The 12,327-nt window shown below is 41.9% G+C and overlaps 2 protein-coding genes across 2 annotated transcripts in view; one reads left to right on the forward strand and one right to left on the reverse strand.

Moving 5' to 3' along the window:
• The window catches only part of LOC114552340 (protein NLRC3-like), a 211,249-nt gene that overhangs the window by 46,743 nt on the left and 152,179 nt on the right, over positions 1 to 12,327 (reverse strand). The gene's annotated exons all lie outside the window — the stretch shown is intronic.
• Positions 918 to 12,327, forward strand: part of LOC114552326 (NACHT, LRR and PYD domains-containing protein 5-like) — a 484,575-nt gene continuing 473,165 nt past the window's right edge. The window contains exons 1-4 of the mRNA XM_028573016.1: positions 918 to 1,190; positions 1,733 to 1,807; positions 2,342 to 2,488; positions 2,773 to 2,892. Of these exons, the coding sequence (XP_028428817.1) occupies positions 2,361 to 2,488; positions 2,773 to 2,892 (248 nt within the window). The 5' untranslated portion in view covers positions 918 to 1,190; positions 1,733 to 1,807; positions 2,342 to 2,360. The remainder of the gene's footprint in view (positions 1,191 to 1,732; positions 1,808 to 2,341; positions 2,489 to 2,772; positions 2,893 to 12,327) is intronic.

Here is a 12,327-nt window from a genome sequence, read left to right on the forward strand (position 1 = left end):
AAAATCCATATTGCGATATACATTGCAGCCTCTTGCGATAACCATATATATTGCGATATATAAATTTTAATAGAACCATTTCAGACCAGGTTACATAGACCCTAAGGAAAACCAAACTGCTAAATGTATATATATTTTTTTCAAAGAGAAAGAAACATAGTATGTAGTTTTGAGAACATTTATTGTTCAAAACTGTAATTATACAACATAATGTTGCAGATGAATAAAATTCAAGTACACTAGTTGCAGAGACTTTGACAAAGAAAAAGCTTAAAGTATTGGGTGTCTTCTCTTTAGTGCAAACCATTCTAAAAGGTACTACACTTAATAAGTTTAAGTCCTTGGTTCTTAAATGCCACCCAAGATGCAGAAATACTTTCAGTATTAGGCATTGATGGAAATATAGTTATTTGGAGATAAGGTTACTGTTATTGTGATGTAGTATTCTATTATATGAAGTATTGTATATTGTTCCAACTAGTGCAGTGAGGTGTCTGAATGAATGGAGGAGTAAACGGTGTGATTGTTTTTAAATGGATTGAGGACAGACATCTTTAAACAGCTGGAGTCTGTGTGGACTCTCAACACACCATCCTCTGATAGAATCACAACAGTTTTCACCCTGAACTGAAATACACTCCTGCTCTTTATTTTCTGCTGCTAAAGTTGTTATTTTCTACCTTATTACCCCACTGGGACCCTGACTTCTACCAATCAGTACTCTGGTACAGGTCTACTGATGCCCGTCTTCTGTTGTCTGTTGTCTGTCCTGTCCCTGGTCTGTCTTAAAGGCTCTACTTTAAGTAGTAATTACACTTCATGTGGAGTCTGTAATGTGTGGACACTAAATGTAGCCTGTCTCGTATGTTGTTTTTTATATAATGTAGTTTTTATATATTTTAAATGTGTAACACCACTTGATCCATGGTGAAACATTGTTCTGCTTCACTATATACAGTATATATATATGGATGAAATGACTATTAAACCCACTTGACTTGACATACTTTAGATGTAAAAACAACTCCATTCCCTGTGTTATTACATGTTAACTGTCAGTCTGTGTGTTACTATATCTGGTAATGCTGAGCCTCTCTGGGCCCCTCCTCTTGTTTCCTGTTTAAAGTTTACTTTCACTTTACACAGTTTGTGTCGCAGCTTTTTCTCTCGGTGTGGAGCTCCAGCTGGAGGTAATTTAACTCTAATGTCTCTAATGTTTTAATATATATATATATATATATATATCTAATGTGTGTAATGTTTGACTGGTGAAGTCCAGCTGTGGTTAGTTTAGTTTAAGAGCAGAAAGCTGCAGAGAAACCAACACAACTGGACTCGTGATGATTACAACTGGCGTCTTCACAAAGATCCTCCTCCATGTTGTGGAGGTATCTGGTAGTGTTACTGTCCTATAGATCCTTTATTTCTTATGGTGAACACATCGGACATTTTCAGTGGTGATTTGCGTGTGTGTCTGTGTGTGTGTGTTTGTGTGTGTGTGTGTGTGTGTGTGTGTCTGTGTGTGTGTGTGTGTGAGAGAAAGCAGAAAATTACGTTTTTACTTCCAGTGGCCAATCAGTGAAAAGCACTATTAACCTCTATAGACGTGTGGAAGGTCCCTTGTGTTGCATTCACAGGAAAAAGGAAGAACAAACACACACTGACAACAACAACCCCAGTTACACAGAGAGAAGACACAAAGCTCTTATTGTGAAAATCTGCTTCCTGTTAGGTGGGGCTGTGACTCATCAGGAAACAACTCACCTGAGTTGTTCTCTGTCGACATTTTGGACTGTGATTAGAAACAGTAAGTATCTGTTTGGTACTTTAACACCACGTTAGTCTCTGGTCTCTTCAGGGTTAGTTTCTGGCTCTGTAATGTTAAATATAATGTTTCTACTTCTTAAGGACTCTTGTGTTGAAGATAAATCTCCATGTGTGTGTGTGTGTGTGTGTGTGTGACTGTGTGTGTGTGTGTGTGTGTGTGTGTGTGTGTGTGTGTGTGTGTGTGTGTGTGTGTGTGTGTGTGTGTGTGTGTGTGTGTGTGTGTCTGAAGGCTGAGGCAGGCTGAGTGTTAATCCAACATTTATTATCTTACTGTTAGCTTTCAGCTCTGACTTCATGTAGGGCCTTATGGAATCTGTCTTATAGCTTTTTAAATTCTCTATTTCATGATTCCCTCCATGACAACTGACTGAGTGCTGGCTGGTTTTATATCCTACTGTATACTCTGTGTGTGTGTTACTTCCTGATCGTTGCTTCCTGTTTTTGACTCCTGAACAAACTTGATTTCTTTTAAATGTTGTGAGCTCACAGTCAGTGTTCCTGTTTGACCTCTCAGACTGACTTCAGATCAGAAGATGAGTGGTTTGGAGGAAGAGGAGGATGGAGCAGAGTCTGTAGTATCTGGCTGTCTGTCTATGAGGAGTGACTGGTCCAAAGATCATCCTCCAAACTTCAGTAATGAACCTGGACCCTCAGACACAAAGTAAGACCACTGATACTAACTCATTTTATGAATCAGTTGCCAATGCCACGTTGTTGTTGTTACACATTCACACATTTGTTCATCTTCCTCTTTGTATCTGTGACAGCTGTCAGTGACCCAGAAAAACTCTCTAATCTAATCTAAGAGGACTAATACACACTTTAAATCCTCCTAATTATTGACAGTAGCAGCAGGTTGTGTGTTTAGAGCTTCATAAAGGGCTAAAAAAAGAGCATTTATCAAAGATTGAAGCAATATGAATAAAAAGCTGTTGGTGTTTGCAGAGTTGAGGACAACAGACAGAGAGCAGAGTCTGTAGTATCTGGCTGTCTGTCTATGAAGAGTGATCGGTCCAAAGATGAACCTCCATTCTTCAGTAATGAACCTGGACCCTCAGACACAAAGTAAGAGACTGTTTTACTGTCAGCTGACCTGATGAAGATGAAGACTAAATGTTCTGATGAAAGATTAATATTCATGATGCAGAACTATTAGTTCAGATACTGTTTCTAACTCAGATGGATCTCTTCTGGCTTTTAAAGCTGAAGGTTGAAGTTACTGTAAAAGTTTTTTTTTAACTATTTAAAATCTGAAAAAATGTTCGTCAAATGTATTTATTTTCTCAAAATAAAACAACAGCCTCTATCATTTTAGTGATGAAGAAATGTTTTCACAGAAAGAGGAAGAGGAGTGATGTTTCTGAGGAGGAGCAGCCGTCCAGATCCAGAACCAGAGCTGGACTGCAGACAGCCAATCAGAGCAGCTCTGACCAAAGTAAGTCTGTCCATCTGTCTGCTGATGTCTTCATGTCTGAACACACCACTGGTTGTTGTAATACTGAGACATGTGTTGAGTCAGACAGCACAGACTAGGGCTGCACAACATATCATTTATTATCGTTGATTAGTGTTAACTAATGCAATACACACATCAAGAAAGATGCTCAGATTTTATTGTGTTAATTACAAGGATAATTTAAGTAACTTTCTAATTTAAGTCATTCTTTTTTGTCTTTTAATATTTATTTCAATTTTTTTAATAAAAGAAAGTTGGAAATCATTTCCTTTCATTTGTTTTTAACTCAACAAGCGTTGTTGTATTTTAGCAGAATCCTGAAAGCAGCAGAACTGACAACACTTCATGTTTGTGTGATTATGTATATATATATATATATATATATATATATATATCAATATTCAACAAAGTTATAGCATAACATGTATTTTCCTTATATATCATGCTGCACTAGCGAAGACATTTAACATGAATATTATTACAGTTTACGTCCATCTGAAATTTAACTGGATTGTTTTCATATTGGTAATAAAAATAATCATCAGATTATCATCTTTTCTCTTTCTTGTTCTGTCTCTCACCTTTGTCCTTTTTTTAGTGAATGTTGGTCATCAGAAACATAAGATCAGGCTGAAGGGGACATTTGAACGTGTGACTGAAGGAGCTGAAACAGGAAGTAGAACCCTCCTCAACAGGATCTACACTCTCCTCTACCTCATAGAGGGACAGAGTGAAGAGGTTAATACCCAACATGAGGTGAGGCAGCTCGAGACAGCTTCCAAGAAGAAGACCCTCCATGACTCTCCAATCAAGTGCTGTGACATCTTTAAAGCCTCACCTGGCCAACAGAAACACATCAGAGTGGTTCTGACGAGCGGCGTCGCTGGCGTTGGAAAAACCTTCTCAGTGCAGAAGTTCTGTCTGGACTGGGCCGAGGGTTTGGAGAACCAAGATATCAGTCTGGTGATTCCTCTTTCCTTCAGGGAGCTGAACTTGATCAGAGATGAGCAGTACAGTCTTCTGGAGCTGCTCCGTGTTTTCCATCCAACATTACAGGAGGTCCCAGCAGAGCAGCTCGCTGGCTCTAAACTTCTCTTCATCTTTGATGGCCTGGATGAAAGCAGACTTTACCTGGATTTCAACAACAATGAGGCTGTTTCTGATGTCACACAGAAGTCATCAGTCAACGTGCTGTTGACAAACCTCATCCAGGGGAAGCTGCTTCCCTCGGCTCTCGTCTGGATAACTTCCCGACCTGCAGCAGCCAATCAGATCCCTCCTGCGTGTGTTGACAGGGTAACAGAAGTACAAGGCTTCACTGATGCCCAGAAGGAGGAGTACTTCAGGAAGAGAGTCAGTGATGAAGAGCTGTCCAGCAGAATCATCTCCCACATCAAGACCTCCAGGAGCCTCCACATCATGTGTCTGATCCCAGTCTTCTGCTGGATCACTGCTACAGTTCTGGACCACATGTTGACTACAGACCAGAGAGGAGAGCTGCCCAAGACCCTGACTGACATGTACTCACACTTCCTGCTGGTTCAGACAAAGAGGAAGAAGCTCAAGTATGCTGAGGGACATGAGACGAGAGTCCACAGGAGCTGACGGAGGCTGACGGGGAAGTTCTTCTGAAGCTGGGGAGGCTGGCGTTTGAAGAGCTGGAGAAAGGAAACATCATGTTCTACCAAGAAGACCTGGAGCGCTGTGGTCTGGATGTCACAGAGGCCTCGCTGTACTCAGGAGTTTGTTCACAGATCTTCAAAAGAGAGAGTGTGATCTTCCAGAAAACAGTCTACTGCTTCGTTCATCTGAGTGTTCAGGAGTTTCTGGCTGCAGTCTACCTGTTCCACTGTTACACCAACAGGAACACACAGGTACTGGAGGACTTCCTGGGAGGAGATTATCATGTTCGTTGGGACAATGATCATTACCCATCCCTGGATGTCTTCCTGAAGAGAGCCATGGAGAAATCCCTTGAAAGTAAAAATGGCCACCTGGACCTGTTTGTGCGCTTCCTTCATGGCCTCTCTCTGGAGTCCAACCAGAGACTCTTAGGAGGCCTGCTGGGTCAGACAGACAACAGTCCAGAAATCATCCAGAGAGCCATCAACAACCTGAAGGAGATGAACAGTAGAAAGATCTCTCCTGACAGAAGCATCAACATCTTCCACTGTCTGACGGAGATGAAGGACCACTCAGTCCATCAGGAGATCCAAGAGTTCCTGAAGTCAGAGAACAGATCAGAGAAGAAACTCTCTGAGATCCAGTGCTCAGCTCTGGCCTACATGCTGCAGATGTCAGAGGAGGTTCTGGATGAGTTGGACCTGGAGAAGTACAACACATCAGAGGAGGGACGACGGAGACTGATTCCAGCTGTGAGGAACTGCAGAAAGGCTCGGTAAGTCCAGATGTGATTATCATTTTAAATCAGTGTGAAGCTGAGACCATCAGTATTAGAGTAAACATACAGACTTTACACACATGAACAATATACAACTTACACACTATAAAAGATAAACCAGCTTATTGTAAATAATTCATGTTACTCTGCAAATGTCTTTGTTGTCTCAAACGCTGTGAGAATGAGACGATGATGATCTTTGTGTTTGTATCTAAAGTATCTTCTGTCATCATTTAATCACAACAGACAGCCTTTTTACAGTGTATACAGAGTCAGCAGTGTGTTTCTATAATGTGTCTATTTTATATACAAACAGACATTTATTATTTGTGATCTGCTGAACTAACATCACATGAAGTTTAAGCTTTTTCATAATAACTTTCAGTAAGTTATTTTTATCATATTTTTATGAGCAGATTCTGAACTATTTCATTTTAGGGAAGTTCATTTTCACATTTCATAACAATATCTATCAGGGCTGGTTTAAATAATAGATTTTTCTGATTTAAATAGAGTTTCATTTGAATGATCCAATATGGATAGATAAAATCCAGAATGGGTTTCTGTCTGTATAATATATGAAACTAGAAAAATCCGGAAGAAATTTTTACAGTGTGCCTACTACTTGGTGCACATCTCAATAACACTAGTTAAGTAGATACATATGTCACACTGTCACAGAGAGAGAGAGAGAGAGAGAGAGAGAAAATGAATATGAGTTTGATGGATTTAGGATGCTTAAAGTACTGATTATTTACATGGAGTCTGATGGGTTTAGCGACACAAGCCTCAGCTATTCAATATATATATATATAATTTGCTTAAATTTTAAATACATACAGTGTTGATTTAATGGTGAAGTGTTAATTGTCTTAACCTTTTAGAGCTATACCTTTTTAAAACCTATTTGAGACCTTTCTGTTTACCAGAAACAGCTATGAAGTAGCTAGCGCTAAACACACCAGACTCCATTTAAAAAATAGTACTTTTAGCGAGCATAGAGACAACATATATTTTCACATGTAAATCGGTAAACTATGTTTTTATTTCAACGAACACTAGAGTTTTGATGGTGGGAAAAGTGTAGAAAAGCCCAAAAACGCCTTTTCATAGCTTTATTTGTTTTCTGTCGACTTTGAATGAAGTATGTTTTACAATGCTTAAAGTACTGATTATTTACATGGAGTCTGGTGGGTTCAGCGACGTGAGCCTGTTTTAACATTGAATGATTAAGTGTCTTAACCCTTCAGAGATGTACCTTTTTAAAACCTATTTAAGACCTTTATGTTTACCAGAAACAGCTATGAAGAAGCTAGCGCTAAACACACCAGACTCCATTTAAAAAATAGTACTTTTAGCGTGAATAGAGCCAACACATTTGCACATGTTACTCGGTAACTTATGTGTTTATTTCAACCAAAACTAGAGTTGTGATGGTTGGAAAAGTGTAGAGAAGACCAAAAACGTCTTTTTATAGTTTTATTTTGTTTCTGTCGACTTTTAATGAAGTGTGTTTTACGATGCTTAAAGTACTGATTATTTACATGGAGTCTGGTGGGTTTACCGACACAAGCCTCTGCAGTACAATATATATATATATATATATATATATATATATATATATATATATATATATATATATATATATATATATGATTTGCTTAAATTTTAAATACATACAGTGTTGTTTTAATGGTGAAGTGTTAATTGTCTTGACCTTTTAGAGATAGACCTTTTTAAAACCTATTTAAGACCTTTATGTTTACCAGAAACAGCTATTAAGTAGCTAGCGCTAAACACACCAGACTCCTTTTAAAAAATAATACTTTTAGCGTGAATAGAGCCAACATATTTCCACATGTAAATCGGTAACCTATGTGTTTATCTCAACCAACACTAGAGTTGTGATGGTTGGAAAAGTGTAGAGAAGACCAAAAACGGCTTTTCATAGCTTTATTTTGTTTCTGTCAACTTTTAATGTAGTGTGTTTTACGATGCTTAAATGACTGTTTATTTACATGGAGTCTGGTGGGTTAGCGACGTGAGCCTGTTTTAACAGTGAATTGTTAAGTGTCTTAACCCTTCAGAGATAGACCTTTTTAAAACCTATTTTAGACCTTTATGTTTACCAGAAACAGCTATTAAGTAGCTAGCGCTAAACACACCAGACTCCATTCAAAAAATAGTACTTTTAGCGTGAATAGAGCCAACATATTTTCCCATGTAAATCGGTAACCTATGTGTTTATTTCAACCAACACTAGAGTTGTGATGGTTGGAAAAGTGTAGAGAAGACCGAAAACGTCTTTTAATAGCTTTATTTGGTTTCTGTCGACTTTTAATGTAGTGTTTTATGATGCTTAAATGACTGTTTATTTACATGGAGTCTGGTGAAAAACAGCTTTTGGTGATTAGGTCTGAAGTCAGTTAGGAGTCAGTCAGTTGGTCAGTTAGTCCATCATTACATCATGTTAGCTGAGAAATAACACTTCTCCTTCCTTCCTTCCTCCTCCTCTCATCATCACAATAGAGATAAAAGTCTGGACAACGCATTGATGTGGTTTTAAGTTTTCTTGTCCTCTCCTTTTCTTCTTCTCCTGTGGCAGTATGTGTTGCTAAAGTGATTCAACACTGCTTGAGTAAAGGCCATCGACACCACAGGTATATAGTTAATATCGTTAGTAACAGCTTATCTGAGCTACCTTTACTCTGCTTTCCTGTAAAGAGAGGACAACATGGCCGACAGTAAAGAGGAGGTGTGTGAGGGTGTGAACTTGTTGCTATGGTGTCTTCCATGGGTCAAACATATCCATGTAATGATAATTAATCCTCTGAAGTTTGTTCTGTAATTCAAAAACCGTGGGTCCAAACGACAAAATATTGTGATCACCAGAAAGATAAAAGTCTGGCGAACGCATTGATGTGGTTTTTATGTTTGTGGTGTCAAACATATGGGACACAGAGCAGGTAACAGACAGGGAGCCATCTGCATCCTTCAGATACTTTGTTCAGTTTCTATCGGCAGTTGGTATCAAGAGAGCCAAAATTTTTACATCTGTTGGAAATTCCATAGTTACATGTCTGCGCGACGGCACAAAATTTCCTACATTTTGACCAACTATGATGTATGAAGAGTGAAAACTGTAGGAGGGAGACAGCAATTAGTTTGGAAACCTTGGGAGAATCATAATGCAGCTTCACCCTCTAGCTCTCATTCGTTAACCACGTGATGATTCTCCCCATACAAACACAATGGAAGATCTCAGTCATTGTTTCTGAAAGAAGATCTAAGGAATCCTCAGCTTCAGTTTCTTTTATGCTTTCTATCGAAAAGTTGGTTTCAAAATAACAAAAAGTAAATTACAAGTGGAGTTTTTTCCATAGTCACATGTTTCTTCCGGGACAAGTTTTTCCTGGGACATTTTGACCAACTATGATGGAGTGAGAGGGAAAATTGTAGGAGGGAGAGAGTCAACGAGTTTGGAAAATGTTGGAGAATAGAACACAGCTCCCCATCGGAGAAAGGAGAGAGAGAACAGACTGAGGAGAGAGAAAGGGAGAGATACATTACAAGAAAGGAAGTTTGAGACACACAGAAAGGGAGAGAAACAGAAGAGTGAGACACACAGAAAGGGAGAGACACAGACAGTGAGACGGAGAGAAGGGGAGAGACAGACGGAGAACACACACACACAGTGAGACGGAGAAAGGGAGAGAAACAGACGAGTGAGACGGAGAAAGGGAGAGAAACAGACGAGTGAGACGGAGAAAGGAGAAAGGGAGAGAAACAGACGAGTGAGACGGAGAAAGGGAGAGATACAGACGAGTGAGACGGAGAAAGGGAGAGAAACAGACGAGTGAGACGGAGAAAGGGAGAGAAACAGACGAGTGAGACGGAGAAAGGGAGAGATACAGACGAGTGAGACGGAGAAAGGGAGAGAAACAGACGAGTGAGACGGAGAGAAAGGGAGAGAAACAGACGAGTGAGACGGAGAAAGGGAGAGAAACAGACGAGTGAGACGGAGAAAGGGAGAGAAACAGACGAGTGAGACGGAGAAAGGGAGAGAAACAGACGAGTGAGACGGAGAAAGGGAGAGACAGAGACGAGTGAGACGGAGAAAGGGAGAGAAACAGACGAGTGAGACGGAGAAAGGGAGAGACACAGACGAGTGAGACGGAGAAAGGGAGAGAAACAGACGAGTGAGACGGAGAAAGGGAGAGAAACAGACGAGTGAGACGGAGAGAAAGGGAGAGAAACAGATGAGTGAGACGGAGAAAGGGAGAGACAGAGAGTGAGACGGAGAGAAGGGAGAGAAACAGACGAGTGAGACGGAGAAAGGGAGAGAAGAGAGAGATGAGACGGAGAAAGGGAGAGAAACAGACGAAAGTGAGACGGAGAAAGGGAGAGAAACAGACGAGTGAGACGGAGAAAGGGAGAGAGAAAGGGAGAGAGACAGAAAGGAGAGAGAGACAGAGAAAGGGAGGAGAGAGGGAGACAGACGAGAGAGACGGAGAAAGGGAGAGAAGAGGGAGAGAAACAGATGAGAAAGGGAGAGAAACAGAGTGAGACGGAGACGGAGAAAGGGAGAGAAACAGGAGAGACGGAGAAAGGGAGAGAACAGACGAGTGAGACGGAGAAAGGGAGAGAAACAGACGAGTGAGACGGAGAAAGGGGAGAGAACAGACGAGTGAGACGGAGACGGAAGAGAAAAAGTCTTGTGAGACGGGAGAAAGGGAGAGAAACAGACGAGTGAGACGGAGAAAGGGAGAGATACAGACGGAGAATGAGTACAGGAGAAAGGGAGGGAGGAAGAGAAGGAGAGAAGAGAGACAGAGAAAGGAGAGAGACGGGGAGAGAAAGGGAGAGAGAGTGAGAGGAGAAAGGGAGACTCTACAGGGAAAGGGAGAGATACAGATTTTGAGACGGAGAAAGGGAGAGAAACGAGTGAGACGGAGAAAGGAGAGATACAGACGAGTGAGACGGAGAAAGGGAGAGAACAGAGATGAGACGGAGAAAGGGAGAGATACAGAAAAGGGAGACGGAGAAAGGGAGAGAGACAGACGAGTGAGAGAGAGAGGGAGAGATGGAGAGAGACGGAGAAAGGGAGAGCAACGAGTGAGACGGAGAGTGGGAGAAAAATGTGGAGGAAGATGGAGAAGAAGAAAGTGAGACGGAGAAAGGGAGAGATACAGACGATGAGACGGAGGAGAAAAGGAGAGAAACAGAGGAATGGAGACGGAGAAAGGGAGAGAAACAGACAGTGAGACGGAGAAAGGGAGAGAAACAGACGAGTGAGACGGAGAAAGGGAGAGAAACAGACGGAGAAAGTGAGACAGGAGAAAGGAGAGAGAATACAGACGAGTGATGAGACGGAGAAAGGGAGAGAAACAGACGAGTGAGACGGGAGAAAGGGAGAGAGACGGAGAAAGGGAGAGAAACAGACGAGAGACGGGGAGGGAGAAACAGACGAGTGAGACGGAGAAAGGGAGAGAAACAGACGAGTGAGACGGAGAGAAAGGGAGAGAACAGACGAGTGAGACGGAGAAAGGGAGAGAAACAGACGAGTGAGACGGAGAAAGGGAGAGAAACAGACGAGTGAGACGGAGAAAGGGAGAGAAACAGAGAGTGAGACGGAGAAAGGGAGAGAAACAGACGAGTGAGACGGAGAAAGGGAGAGAAACAGACGAGTGAGACGGAGAAAGGAGAGAAACAGACGAGTGAGACGGGAGAAAGGGAGAGAAACAGACGAGTGAGACGGAGAAAGGGAGAGAAACAGACGAGTGAGACGGAGAAAGGGAGAGAAACAGGAGTGAGACGGAGAAAGGGAGAAACAGACGAGTGAGACGGGAGAAAGGGAGAGAAACAGACGAGTGAGACGGAGAAAGGGAGAGAAACAGACGAGTGAGACGGAGAAAGGGAGAGAAACAGACGAGTGAGACGGAGAAAGGAGAGAGAGACGAGTGAGACGGAGAAAGGGAGAGAAACAGACGAGTGAGACGGAGAAAGGGAGAGAAACAGAAGTGAGAGAGAAAGGGAGAGACAGGAGAAAGGGAGAGAAACAGACGAAACGGAGAGACGGAGAAAGGGAGAGAAACAGACGAAAGTGAGACGGAGAAAGGGAGAGAAACAGACGAGTGAGACGGGAGAAAGAGACGGTGAGACGGAGAAAGGGAGAGAAACAGACGAGTGAGACGGAGAAAGGGAGAGAAACAGACGAGTGAGACGGAGAAAGGGAGAGACAGGAGAAAGGGAGAGAAACAGACAGACGAGTGAGTGAGACGGAGAAAGGGAGAGAAGACAGACGAGAGAGACGGAGAAAGGGAGAGAAACAGACGAGTGAGACGGAGAAGGGGAGAGAAACAGAGAGAGTGAGACGGAGAAAGGGAGAGAAACAGACGAGTGAGACGGAGAAAGGGAGAGAAACAGACGAGTGAGACGGAGAAAGGGAGAGAAACAGACGAGTGAGACGGAGAAAGGGAGAGAAACAGACGAGTGAGAGGAAGGGAGAGAAACAGACGAGTGAGACGGAGAAAGGGAGAGAAAAGAGACGGAGAAAGGGAGAGAAACAGACGAGTGAGACGGAGAAAGGGAGAGAAACAGACGAGTGAGACGGAGAAAGGGAGAGAGAGAGTGAGACGGAGAA

Source organism: Perca flavescens, chromosome 3 (genome assembly GCF_004354835.1).
Source record: "Perca flavescens isolate YP-PL-M2 chromosome 3, PFLA_1.0, whole genome shotgun sequence".
Taxonomy (NCBI): Eukaryota; Metazoa; Chordata; class Actinopteri; order Perciformes; family Percidae; genus Perca; species Perca flavescens.